This window comes from Ovis aries, chromosome 1 (assembly GCF_016772045.2).
Source record: "Ovis aries strain OAR_USU_Benz2616 breed Rambouillet chromosome 1, ARS-UI_Ramb_v3.0, whole genome shotgun sequence".
NCBI classification, from domain to species: domain Eukaryota; kingdom Metazoa; phylum Chordata; class Mammalia; order Artiodactyla; family Bovidae; genus Ovis; species Ovis aries.
This window is the reverse complement of record NC_056054.1, coordinates 40,332,183-40,347,124: the sequence shown is the minus strand read 5'-3', so window position 1 is coordinate 40,347,124 and position 14,942 is coordinate 40,332,183. Positions and strand designations below refer to the sequence as shown.

The 14,942-nt window shown below is 34.7% G+C and overlaps 1 protein-coding gene across 3 annotated transcripts in view; it reads right to left on the bottom strand.

The window, feature by feature from the left end:
- Positions 1-14,942, bottom strand: part of RAVER2 (ribonucleoprotein, PTB binding 2) — a 146,209-nt gene that overhangs the window by 60,625 nt on the left and 70,642 nt on the right. Inside the window, exons 6-9 of one of the 3 annotated variants that reach the window (XM_012167788.4) lie at positions 8,180-8,265; positions 4,955-5,059; positions 4,694-4,805; positions 2,028-2,296 (exon numbers count right to left, since the gene is read on the bottom strand). In XM_012167788.4, coding sequence (XP_012023178.3) covers positions 2,028-2,296; positions 4,694-4,805; positions 4,955-5,059; positions 8,180-8,265 — 572 coding nt within the window. Of the gene's footprint in view, positions 1-2,027; positions 2,300-4,693; positions 4,806-4,954; positions 5,060-8,179; positions 8,266-14,942 lie in introns of all 3 variants that reach the window. The other 2 variants (XM_042249271.1, XM_060410635.1) reach the window with 2 other exon arrangements.

Genomic DNA, 14,942 nt, shown 5'->3' with positions numbered 1-14,942 from the left:
CCATTAATAAATGAATGGATAAACAAAATGTAGTATATAAATACAACGGAATACTAGTCAACCTTTAAAATAAGGAAATTCCAATACAATTCATGCTACAACATGGATGACTGCTGAAGAGTAAAGTCATCATTAAGTCATGTATCATTCCACTTACACTGGGTACCTAGAATAGTCAAATTCTGAACAGAAAGTAAACAGTGCTTATTGGGGGCTGGAGAGAAGGGAAAATGGGAGAGTTGGTGAATGGGTACAGAGCTGCAGCATGGCATGATGAGAAAGTTCTGGAGATGGATAGTAGCAATAGTTGTAAAACAATGTGAATGTACTTAAGGCCACTGATTTGTACACTTAAAATTCAGATCTCACCCCATCTCTCTGAATCAAATTCTCAGGGCTGAGGAAGATAGAGTCCAACCCTCGACACCTAAAGTGGTGATTGTGATGGAAAGACAGAATCAAGAATCACTAATCAACGTAACGCAAAAGATGCAGGTCTAAAACTCTGTATCCAAGTGTAGCCAGCTGTTTAACAAAGTCCAAAATCTTGCTACATAATTAGAAAACATATTCTGAAATTACCTGGTCCAAGCAACCCCCTATTGTCAGGAGAGAAGAATCACTTCTACAACAGTACGTACAGGTGTCCACCAGGGTCTGCATAATTGCCTTCAGTGATACGACATTCATATCTTTGTGAAAGTGTGAACTTTTTCTTTGTTTTAAAACTTCAATTGTTCTGTGTTATATTAAGCCTATACTGACTTTATTGTTTGTCATACTTATTAGACTAATTCTGCCCACTAAAGAAACATAAAATACTATGTGACGAGACTAGTTTGTGAATTTTTTTTTAAAGAATTTTTTCCCTCACGTGTCACTTCTAAATCAAACAGTACTTTTTGTTGTTGTTTAGTCGCTCTGTCGTGTCAGACTCTTTGCAACTCCATGGACTGCAGAATGCCATGCTTCCCTGTGTTTCACCATCTCCTGAAGTTTGCTCAAAATGGTATTTTAAGATACAAATAAAAAATTAAATTAAATGTACTTTATTCTACTTACCAATTATAATATTTACAAATGTCAGTGATTTATGAACCAATAAATTTTGGGTAAGGTCTTCCAGAATTAAAACCAAGATTAGATTCTTTTGAACACACCAGAGATTAATAACTAGTTTTGAAATCTTTCAGATAAACTAGAATTTATTCTACTTTTAAATATTAAAATAATACTTACTTAGCTAAAAAATATATATTTTAGAAATAGTGTTGTATTTTAAAGAATGGCATTATCATTTACTAAGAAATTCTTATAAAGAATATTATATAATTGGATAAGTATTAATGGTACTCCTGTGCTTTCCTAAACTACAAAATTTTGAACTTATATTACTTTGTGTTTGAAAATTATGCACATCTCAAGGCTTTTAGAAAAGCAAACATTTACAGGAATAAAGAATTCATATTTAAATATTTTATAATGATAGATTTAAAAAACATTTTATACACATATTTTATTTACAAACTGGCAAGTAATTAAGCAGAATCCCAAACATCATTTGGCATAACTTATCAAAAGATAGATTTTTGTTTATAATAATAGCTTTTTTAAAGGGTCCAATATTTTCTTCTTTTGAGAAGCAAATGTACACTATGAAAACAGTCAGCATGTCATTGACATAGGAATTATGTAGTTTGTAATCCATATTTATATACTTTAAGTATATTATCAACTTCTTTTGAAATACAAAATAGTTCAGATTACTTGATGCTTTATAAATTATACCACCTGTAAAATAACCAAAAAATCAAATACTCTAGAATTAGAATCATTTAAGATACAATGAAAAAGGAATATATACATATTCTTTGGTAGTATACACACATATATACTTCATGTATATACATGTGTGCATTTATGTGTGTGTGTATGCATGCATGCACACACTCAGTCACTCACACACACACACACACACACACACACACACACACACACACACACACACACACACAGAGTTTCCTTACCCCTGAACTTATCTCCAGGCCTTTTGGCTGACTTTGTTGTTGCTTATGATGTCCTGTGAGCAAGCCTCCAGCAGAAAGGTTTGGAAAGCTCTGAAGATAAGTCTGTGACCCTGAGAAATTTCCTTCTGCCATTCCCACCAGTGCTGGCTGTTTCTCCTGAGTGTTACCATGCCCTGGCCCAGCGTGTCCAGCAATGTGCTGATTTGGAAGGAATGGTAACATGCCCATGCCAGCTGTTATACTTGTTTGAGTTGGAATCAAATTAGATGCTGCTGTGAATCATAAATGCAAAAAATTTTGGTTAGATGAGGCTTATTCACAATAGTCCTTTTGATTTTGTCAAGTTGTAGGCAAAATGTGCAGAAACCTATTTTTTAATCTATTAGAGAACAGTTAAAATTAAAAGGTGAGGTTAAAGGTTGTAAATTAGCAGCATCCTGTACGGAAAAACAAAAACCTCTAATAGTAATCACGCTTTTCCTATTTCAGCAACTTTCAGTATAATCTCAAGGATACTATACTTTCATTCCAAGTTTTAATTGTACACTTTAAAGCTGACAGCAAAATTTATGTACTTGTTTACATTTAAGTTATATCAGTGCCTTTAAAAAAATAAAAAAGCCCAGTCATTGTAATTTTCCAGCTTCTATGTTTGAAGGGAATAATTAAATAAGCCTTCAGTAAAGTGGCAACATTCAAAAAGCATGTAATAGTTTTGATTATAGAGCATTGTCATAGTGGCCTCTGAAGGCTCTCCTTAGTTCTGAGTGATGAAAAGGCATAATATATACAAAAGAAATACCCAATTTAGTGAGTCCTGTGTCTACCATTTAAGGGACTATGACTTCTTTGAACTTTGAGTAATAATCTCCCACCTTCTGCTACGAGCTGCATGTTTGTGTCCCCCTTCACCCCAAAATTCATAGGTTGAAATCCTAACCCTTGATATGATGGCAGAAGTATATGGAGCCTTTGGGAAATTATTAGGTCATAAGACATTGGAATTAGTGGCCTTATAAAAGAGAGAGCTAGCTCCATAGAGCTAGCTAGTCCCTTCAGGATGTGAGGATACAATGAGAAAGTGCCATCAGTAAACAAGAAAGTGAGTCCTCACTAGACACAAAATCTGCCAGTACTTTGATCTCAGACTTCCCAGTCATTAAAACTGTAAGAAATAAATTTCTGTTGTTTATAAATCAAATAAATTAATTAATTAAAAATTCTCTGAGAGTCAAAAATTATTAAAGTTACATCAACCCAATAATTATATTTAGTCAGCTGACTTGTACCAACTCATGAGTCAAATACACTGTCTCCTCGCAGCTCCTGAGTTCAACATCTTTGCATGGGTAACCTGAAATCAGCCTTGGTTGGACTGTTTACAAACAAAAGTCCACAAACACTACAAATCGAGATTTCTTTTTTTTAACTCAGAGAGTTGGTTTTTAAACATCAGCACACCACTGGTTTAAAAAACATCAATATTTGTGAATGGATAAGCACCAAATGAAAGTTTAATACATGAAAGTTTTACATTTTTATTTACAGGGATTAACAAGAAATTCTGAAAGGAACAGAAGTTTTAATAGAAAAACTTTGAATCATTTCATTTTTTAAAAATCTATAGGTCAAAGCTAAATGAAAAGAACTAGTTTTGATAACTATTATAATTAAATCAAAGTTATACTTTAAAAATTCTCTAAACAAATTTCTTACTTTTAGTACTTAATATTTGGAGATAGATTCTTAGTTCTATTTTTGAGCAATATATTTACTTGGATGCTTGTAATTTTCAGTGTTCTTAAAGCAGCAATGCTGAAGCAATTGGCTAATTATTTAACCCAACATAAATAATAAATATCTGCATAAGCTTTTAAGCATACAAAATTTAATTTTTAGGACTCATCACACCATAAAAATTTCTATACCTGACTGTATACTGGTTTAACTTTTGCCCAGTCAATTTCAATAGTCTGAACTGATCATTTAACTATTTTACTTGGCTTCATGTACAAGAGTTTCAACAACTTAAGAAAAAAAAAATCACTCGTGATGGCTTTTCTCTTTTTTTCCCCCTCAGCGTGCTCACTTTGAACAAATTTCAGTGAAACTTCAAACTGAAAATGCCTTTCAAAATCACACTCAAGTAAGAAATCTTGGTATACTACCATGGTGTTATTCTAAAAAGAAAAATAATTGTTCTGTTTAAATCTGTCATATTTTAGAAGTACATAGTACACATTATTTTTTTCTGCTACTATGTTGGAGTTCACATTTTAAAAATTATACAAATAATCAAACTTTAACTTTCATCTAGGCAAAAGTTACACGGATCACTCTGCAATGTGCTGTCAGCCCAGTGGGCAGCATGTCAGTCTCAATGCATCTATGTCTTTGCCTCATGCTTCTATGAATCATCATCAAATATTAAAGCATATCCAACAGAGAAAGTCTTATCTTGGCATAGAAGCAAGTCCATCAATACATAACTTATCAATAGTATTCTAATGTAAAAAATAGAGAAGCCCAGAGGGCTCTTGAAACTTTAAATGATTAAAAAAACTCAAATCTGACCTTCCTGTAAATACAAGTGGAATACAGGTACACTATCTTTAAATCTCAAATCTGACTGTTTACTGATGTCTCAGCAAAAACACATCATTTACTTTTATGTGCTTCTCCAAGATGGCCCAGCTCTGTTTTCAATGGAAGCGGTGACCCTATCCCTACGGCAGTCTGAAGTACCATAGCTGGGGGTTCTCCAAGTAAGCCTGGTTTCTGCAAAAGAAAAAAGAATTTTGCTCATGGCAGCAAGATATAATCTAATAAAAAAAACTATACATGTGAAAATTCATAAACCACCCGACCAACAGCATGATTACAGAAAAGGGGTGAACTCATTTCAAAATAAAAAATTCCATACTTACATTATTAGTATGTATATTCTCAAACTTCATTAGCTGTTGCTGAGCCAGTGGTACATGAGAAAGATTCTGAAGAAATAAATTAGAAGTATTACCCATAAGTGAGCTCTGTGAAAATGACAAAACATTAAATTAGCTTAATTTTGAAGAGGTAATTGTTGTGTAACCCAATTCGTTTTAAAGTTAATTCCCCTGTTGATCTGAGCACAAGCAACAGCTTCTTATCCTACTTTCCAATTACAGGCAACACTAATTAATTCTGTCAGTAACATACAAGATGTGACCATGTGGTCATGAAACTAATTCCACATTTCTTCCTTCTTTTCTTTCATCCTTTCTCCCTTTTCCTCACTCCCTTCTGGCTTTGATATCAGTATCTTTCAATCATTTATTTGCTCATTTTATTCATTCAGCAAAAATTTTTTGAGCACTTCTATATGCCAGGCACTGTGCTACACAGAGAGGAAAACAATATGATCTGTCCTCATGGATCTTATAGCCCCCTGAGGAAGGGAGACATTAATTATAAAAATATACAATTAATAATGGCGATGAGTGTATGAAGGAAAAATAGAAGGAGTGATGAGAACAAAGAGTGGTGGAACTTGATTTAGACTGATAAATTCAAGGAAGGTTTCCCTGAGCAACTAACTCATGCACAGAGATCTGAAGGCTGCAGAGAAATAACTAGGTGAAGTCTGGGGAAATGAGGTGGTGTTGGGATGGGAAAGATTTCAAGCAGGAGGAACAGCAGGAGCTAAGACCTAAGGAGAAGAGAAGAAAGGCCTTCAAGGACCAAGAGCAGTTCACTATAGCTGGGACAGGGACACCTAAGGCATATGAGAGGCAGGGGAAGCCAGTTTGGACAGGCCCTCAAGGCCATATTAAACAGTTTGGTCTTTGTGTTAGTCGCTCAGTTGTGTCTGACCCCACGCTGGGGCCCGTTGTGACCCCACGGACTGTAGTCCGCCAGGCTCCTCTGTCCATGGAATTCTCCAGCCAAGAATACTGGAGTAGTTTGCCATGCCCTTCTACAGGGGATCTTCCAGACCCAGGGACTGAACCCAGGTCTTCTGAATTCTGGGTAGATTCTTTACCATCTGAGCCACCAAGAAAGACTTCCTTCAGTCTTTATTTTAAATATTTGGTCTTTAAAGTAAAATGAGTATTGTCAAACTCTGGACTCTTTTCCCGTATCACTTTAAGTGAAAGTGAAAGTGAAATCGCTCAGTCGTGTCTGACTCTTTGCGACCGCGTGGACTGTAGCCTACCAGGCTCCTCTGTCCATGGGATTTTCCAGGCAATAGTACTGGAGTGGATTGCCATTTCCTTCTCCAGGGGATCTTCCCGACCCAGGGATCGAACCCAGGTCTCCCTCATTATAGACAGATGCTTAACCATCTGATCCACCAGGGAAGTCCTATATCACTTTAAACCTTACTGTAATTAACTGTTTGTTTTCTCTATTTGCTGAAATTCTATAAGAACAAGGACTGTGACTATTTTGTGCCATGCTATAGCATAAATGGCTAGCAGAGTTTCTAGTACATGTTGAGTAAATGAATGATTAATGCATAAGGTCCTTTGTTAGATTCTAGGAATGAAAAATAAATAATAGGCCTTTCCCTTAAAAAGTTGGGTTTAGCCACCATATGATTCAACAATCCCACTCCTAGACATATACCCTGAGGAAACCAAAACTGAAAAAAACACACGTATCCCAGTGTTGACTGCAGCACTATTTACAATAGCTAGAACATGGATGCAACCTAGATGTCCACTGACAGATGAATACATAAACTGTGCTACATATATATATATGAAATGGGATACTATATAGAGATATTTATTTATACATATATATATATGAAATGGGATACTATATAGATATATTTATTTATACATACACACATATATATATGTGTATATATATAATGGGATACTACTCAGCCATAAAAAGGAACACCTTTGAGTCAGTTCTGATGAGGTGGATGAACCTAGAGCCTATTATACAGAGTGAAGTAAGTCAGAAACAGAAATATAAATATCGCATACTGATGCCTAAATATGGAATCTAAAAACATGGTACTGATGAATTTATTTGGAGGGCAGCAGTAGAGAAACAGACATGGAGAACAGACCTATGGACCTAGAGGGGAGAGGAGGAGGGAGAGGGTAAGATGTATGGAGAGAGTAACATGGAAACTTACAATACCATATGCAAAGTAGATAGCCAATGGGAATTTGCTGTATGATTCAGGGAAATCATAGGGCTTTATGACAACCTAGAGGCTGGGATAAGGAGGCAGAAGGGATGGAGGTTCAGGAGGGAGGGGACATGGGTGTCCCTACTGCTGATTCTTAACATATGACAGAAACCCACGAAATTCTGTGAAGCAATTATCCTTCAGTTAAAAAAATAAATTTTAAAAAAGTTGGGTTTAGGAACAGACATTCATTTACTCAACCTACAACAACCATCTATTTCATATTAATATTAGGTTTGATTTTTAATTATGCTTCTATATAGATATAGCCTTAAATAGCACCTGAAATTAGTAGGTTGTATTTATCTACAATATTATGGATATTTATGTACACAAACATATTTAAAATACTTATCTGAAAAAGAAAAATATTTTTCACTCATATAAAAATTATCTTTATAACACTGATTTTTAAAATTAATTAATTTATTTTAATTGGAGGCGAATTACATTACAATAGTGTAGTGGTTTTTGCCATACATTGACATGAATCAGCCATGGGTGTACACGTGTTCCCCATCCTTAACCCCCCTCCCCCTTCCTGCCCCTTCCCATCCTTCAGGGTCACCCTAGTGTACCAGCCTTGAGCACCCTGTCTCATGTATAACACAGATTAAGCTTTAAGAATAGAGCTATTGTTCATTTATTTTTCTTTCTGTAAGTTTTTGGGTTAAAACCATGTAAGACTTGCTTTGAGCTACTGATTTATTTCTAGAAAAATATATCACGAAATATACCTCTTCACTTCTTAATGTCCTACAAATAGGAATCAATAAATATATAAGCTATGATGCTTTGAGTACCATATTAAGTTCTGTTTTCATGTAGGTACATTTATTACTAAGAACTTTATTTAAAAACAAAATACTCATTTAATTCCTTGAGAACTTTAAGTGTTAAGAACAAACAAAATATTCATTCCAAATTTTTTATGTTTCAATACACAATGCTATTTATATACCTGATGTGCTTTATTCAAATGTAAAAATGCAGGGGAGATGGATGGATTCATCAGATGTGGCAAGCTGTGAGGTGTTCCAAGAACTGCTTTAAGAAAATAAAAGCAAAAATTTATCTTTATGATATACATATATGGAATTAAAAATAAACTCCAAAAAGGGTAGATGAATATTACTTAACACACTTAACATATTCACTGGAAGTTCAATGATATACTAATCTTGTCATTGTACAAAATGTGACAGGTTTCTTTCCTTGTCATTCAACTCTAGAATTTAAAATTCCAGTACCTTCTGTCTCAATGGCAAAACACCAAACCTAGTCTTTCTCTTTAGCACTTAGTGCAAGGAAACTAATTATATCTTTTAATAAATAGAATACTAATTAAACCCATGATATCTGCTCAGTGTTTCTGTCAGGTTTTTTTTTGGTATTTTGGCAGAGGGTCAGGATGGGAGGGGAAGGAAAATATACAATCCTGTTCTTAAAGCTTATAATCCAATTGAGGAGAGAACACATTATATTAATAGGTACAGGTAAACAACACTTCATAACAAAAAAGAATACTGTACATAGTTGATAAATAAATGATAAGCATGGTTTTTATCAAGTTTGTCTAAGAGTACAAATATCAGAGTACGTATCAGAAGAGACATTTTAAGAATAGACAATATACAGACAAAAAGACTCAAGAGATAAAAAAAATATGAAGCAATTTCATCTAATTATTAGATGTAAGTAGTCATAATATAAAATTAATTAGAATCACAGAAGGTCAAGCTTAGAAAGTACTTCAAAAAGCATATAATCCAATGATGAAACATATTTGAAATTTATACATAACATCACTACAAATTCATTTTATGATTTAAAAACTTTGTTTCAAATCTTTGTTACTTATTGAGGCAGATCATTACATCTTTGGAAAACTGACCATTAGAAAGTACTTTCTTTAGAATAAACCAGTTTCCTGATAGGCGATGGGAAAATTAAGATCATCAGAATAAGTTGCTAGTGAAGGAAAATACTGTTTATTAGAAAAGAGGGATAATGATGGTCATTTCATAAATAGAAAGGGATCAGGGGATGCAGCAATCATGTCTGTGTACCTAACAAAGCTTCAAAATACATAAAACAAAAATTTCTAGAACTGAAAGGAACAGGAGACAAATCCACAGTTATGATAAGAGGTTTCAAAACCTCCTCCCCTCATTTTTCAGTCATTGCATTTTGTTAAAAAACATTAAAAATTTTTTCACAGCTTTTAGTGAATATAATATGTCCCAGTTCAAAACAGTAACAACCAGAATTAAAATGCTCTGAGAATGTTCACAGTCACACATCTAGCTGCCTTTGCCCTTAGATCTTGGCTAGGTCTCCCATTCAGCCTTTTCCTCCCCTCAATAATTGAGAGCATGCTGTTGCTCTTTGGTTGTCCAATCATGTCAAACTCTGCAACCCCATGAACTGTAGCCCACCAGGCTCCTCTATCCATGGGATTTCCCAGGCAAAGTATTGGAATGGGTTGCCATTTCCTTCTCGAAGGGATCTTCCCGATCCAGGAATCAAGCCTGGGTAGGGTTTGATCTGTCCATGGGGTCGCAAAGAGTCAGACAAAACTGAGCAACTGAGTGTGCATAATTCATCACGATAATAGACCAAAACTAAAAAGGCTACACTGATGATATCAACAAATGGAGAAAAGCAGTAGATAAATTCCAGAAATTATGATGATAAAATTTCTCAGCAATATAGGAATAAGTTCCCAGCTTGGAAAAAGAAACCTGTAAATTAAAAAATATAGCTAAGATAATGCTTAATAATAAAAGAATGAATGCTTTCTCTGTAAGGTCAGGAAGAAGGCAAGGATGTCCACTCTCAAAAGTTCAATGCACACATTTTCCTGAGGTTTCTATCAACCGTAGTAAAGCAAGAAAAATAAAAGGTATACATACTGTAAAGGAAGAAGTAAAACTTCTTATAGATGACATGATAGTCTATACAGAAAATTCTAAGGGCAAAATCTGCTAGAAATAAAAAGCAAGTCTGCATGATACAAGATAAATATACAAAATCAGGTGTACTTGTATATGCTAGCAACAAGCAACAGGAAATCAAAACTTAGAAAGTAAAACTATTTAAAATAGTATCAAGAATATATAAAGAATGTAGCAACAAAAAGAAACAAAACTCTGTTTAAAAACAGGCAAAGAACTTGATTAAGCATTTCTCCAAAGACAACATAAAAACAGACAATAAGCACAAGAAAAGACGCTCAACACAGTCATTAGGAAAACTCAGATCAAAACTATGATGAGTTGCCAGTTTATTCCTATTTGGATGGCTAAAATAATAAAAGCAGAAAGTAACAAAAGTCTATGAAGACATGGAGAAACTGGGACCCTCGTACACTGCTTTGGAAATGTAAAATGGTGCAGCCACCGTGGAGACAGCTTGCCAGGTACTCAACAAGTTCAACGGAGAATAAGCATATGATCCACCAGTTCTAGCTCTAGGTATATACCTCAAAAGAACTGAAAACAGATGTTCAAATACTTGTTCATGAACATTCATAGACAACACTCTCCATAATAACCAAAAGGTGAAAACAACTCAAGTTGTCCATCAGTGATGAATGAATAAACAAACTGTGGCATATGCATACAGTGGAGTATCATTCAGCCACAAACAGGAATGAACTCATATATATATTATAGCACTCAAAAACATCATGCTACATGAAAGAAGCCAGACACACAGTGACTTCTGTTTACATGAAACATCCAGAATAAACAAAAGTGTAAAGACAGAAAGCAGATGGGTTGTTGCCAGGACCTAGACAGAGGGAAAATAGGGCAGTAACTGTTTAATGGGTACAGATTTTATTTTGAGGTCATGAAAATGTTTTTAAAGTTAAGCAGAGTTTGTGATTACACAACACTGTGAATGTACCAAATGTCACTGAACTATTGACTTTAAAATGATTAATTTTATGTTATGTGACATGTGCCTCAAAATTACAATACAAAATAGTATCAAGGAATATTGAAACACCAAGGATAAATCTGAAAAAATGTGTCTGATTTATATCCTGAAAACTACAAAACATTGTTAATAAAACAAAAGAAGACCTAAATAAATGGAGAGATATATTTATGGCAAATTGTTGTCAATTCTGCACAAAGCAGCATACAGATTCAACACAATTCCAAATTCCCAGCAGACATTTTTCACAGAAATTGATAGCTAATTCTAAAATTTATATGCACATACAAAGGACCTAGGATAGACAAAACAAATAGAAAAAGAATAGAGCTGGAGCACTTACACTGACTGTTTTCAGGACTTACTATAAAACTATCAAGACAATGCAGTATTGGTATAAATACAGACATTTAGATCAATGGAATAGAATGGGGGTCCAGAGACAGAGCCCTATATATACAGTCAATTGATTTTTGAAAAAAGTGTCAAGAAATTCAATGAAAAAGGATAATCTTTTTTAACAAATTATGCTAGAACAACTGTAAAAAAATATTAACCTGGACCTTTACCTCAAATTGTAAATAACAATTAACTTGAAATCATTTATAAACCTAAACTTAAGAGGTAAAATTACAAAACTTCTTGAAGAAAACACAGGAGGACATTTTTGTTATCTCAAATTTGGCAAAGATTTTTTAAACATGACATAAGAAATATCAATTGGAAAATAAAAAAATAATAAATAGGACATTGTCAAAATAAGCAATTTTGTTCTTCAAAAGATATTAAGAAAATAAAAGGACAGCCTACAGAGTGGCTGCAAACCCAAATATATCCAACAAAGGACTTGTACCTAGAATAAAGAACCCTAACAATTTAAGAAGACAAACAGCTTAATTTTAAAATGTACAAAATATTTCAAAAGATATATTAACTAAGGAGATATAAAGATGATAAATTAGTAGATTAAGGGATGTTCAAAACCATTTGCCAAAAGGGATATTAAAATTAAAACCACAATAAGATATAAACCAAACAGAAAGGCTAAAATTAAAGGGTCCGTATGTCAAATGTTGGTGAGGACACTGAGTGAACTACAGCCTTGGACACTGATGGTGAGAATGTAAATTGGGCAGGAAACACATTAGAAAACAGGTAGGGGACTTGCCTGGTGGTCCCGTGGTTAAGACTCTACTCGCAGTGCAGAGGGCCCAGGTTCTATCCTGATCAGGGAACCAGGTCCCAAGTGCCACAGCTAAAGACCCTGCATGCTGCAACAAAGACTGGAGATCCCATGTGCCACAGCTAAAGCCCAGTGCAGCCAAATAAAGAAAGGAAAGCAAATGTCCAGAGCAATTTTATCTGGAACGACCTAAACAGGAAATAACCCAATGTTCAACAAATCAATGAAAGTGCACACTGTGGAATAGAATACTGCTCAGCGTTACCAAGGAAACAAACTATTGATAACATGAAGCAACATGGATGAATCTCAAAATAATAAGCTGAGGGGAAGAAGTCATACAGTACAGACTGTTTGACTCCATTTATATAAATTTCCACAAAATACAAACTTTAGTGACAGAAAGCAAATCAGTAGTTTCCTGGGGATGAGGAGAAGGGTAGGTTACAAAGAGGCAAAAGGAAAGTTTTGAGAGTAATGAATATCTTCATTGTTTTGATTATGACGATCATGGGTCATATAAATGGCAAAGTTTACCAATTTGTACAATTTAAATATGTGCAAATGACTGTGCCTCAATTATACCTCAATAAAGCATGGTGAAAGTGAGAGGAGAGTGAAAAAGGTGGTTTAAAACTGAACATTCAAAAAACTAAGATCATGGCATCTAGTCCTATCACTTCATGGCAAACAGATAGGGAAACGTGGAAACAGTGACAGACTTTATTTTCTTGGGCTCCAAAATCACTGCAGATGGTGACTGCAGCCAAGAAATTAAAAGACACTTGCCCCTTGGAAGAAAAGCTATGACAAACCTAGACAGTGTATAAAAAGCAGAGACATTACTTTGTCAACAAAGGTCCGTCTAGTTTAAGCTATGGTTTTTCCAGTAGTCACGTATGGACGTGAGAGTTGGACTATAACAAGGCTGAGTGCTAAAGAATTGATGCTTTTGAACTGTGATGTTGGAGAAGACTCTTGAGAGTTCCTTGGACTGCAAGGAGATCCAACCAGTCCATCCTAAAGGAAATCAGTCCTGAATATTCACTGGAAGGACTGATGCTAAAGCTGAAGCTCCAAGACTTTGGCCACCTGATGCGAAGAACTGACTAATTAGAAAAGACCTTGATGCTGGGAAAGTTTGAAGGCGGGAGGAGAGGGGAATGACAGAGGACGAGATGGTTGGATGGCATCACTGACTCGATGGACGTGAGTTTGAGTAAGCTCCGGGAGTAGGTGATGGACAGGGAAGGCTGGCATGTTGCAGTCCATGGGATCGCAGGGTCGGACACGACTGAGCAACTGAACTGAAAGACGCTAAAACTACAATTTAGACTACAAGTTACAATATTTACATTATACTGCATTTTTTTAAGGTAGTTCAAAGGTCTGGATTGAAAAGAAAATATCAGTATGGTTCAAGTAACATAAAGTGGGTGTGGGAGGAAAATCAATCTGATGGCTGTGCACAGATTAGACAGGAAAGAAGGCAGACAAGGAAGGTAGTTAAAAATTTACAGACTAGATCATACCTAACTAGGTATGTACAAGTCATGCAACAGAGAGGTAAAGGAAGGAGTTTAATCAGTAAACAGCATTTAAGTACTTTTTACTCTAAATAGCAGGTCTGTTCTAGGTGCCTGAGAGGAACAAAACAGATAAATCTTTGCCTTTATGGAGCCTTCTCTGTTCTAGTGGAAGAAAAGGGAATAAACAAGTAACTATGCGTCAGTTACTTGGAAAAAAAAAGATACAATGAGCAAGAAGTAATGCAAGGGTTTAAATACAAATATATCATATAGGCATACTTCAGAGACATCGAAGATTTGGTTCCAGGTCACTCCAATAAAGTGGTTACTGCAGTAAAGTCAGTCACATAATTTTTTTTGTTTGTTTCCTGGTACATATAAAAAAGTTATGTTTATGCTACATATCGAAAACAATATATATACACCTCAGTTTTAAAATGCTAACCATCATCTGACAAAGCAGTGTTGCCACAAACCTATCATTTTTTAAAAAACACAGTATTTGTGAAGCACAATAAAATAAGGCTTGTATATATATGTATCCTACAATAAAAAGATAATCTCAGAGAATTATGACCCTTTGCAACTATTTTAGTTTGCTCAGAGGCCTCTGTGAAGAGTTTAGGATATAATAAGGAATATAGTTAAAATACAGTAATAAACACAGTAAGGAAAAAACAAATGAAACTTATTGATTAACAAGACAGTTTGTCTTTCCTGAACATCAACAAACTTTCCACACATTCTCCAGAAGCTTTGCACGTGTTCAAATAAGGTATTTAACCCTCTTCGCTTCCCATTCTAAATGAAGCAAAAGTTATCAGTATAATACTGAAATATTCTTAAAACTGTAAAAGTAGCACTAAAGTGAAAAAGTATAAATCTCATATGGTCATATACCAACCTGAGGAGAAAAGCAGAGAGGGAGAATACATATCCTTAGATAAAAAGAACAGAAAAATTAATTTGGGGGAGAAGTTACCAAAGATAGCCCAGGTGTGAACTATTACTTTCTAATAGACCCACAAGTGTAATATACTTCTTTAAACACTGATACAATCTTGGAC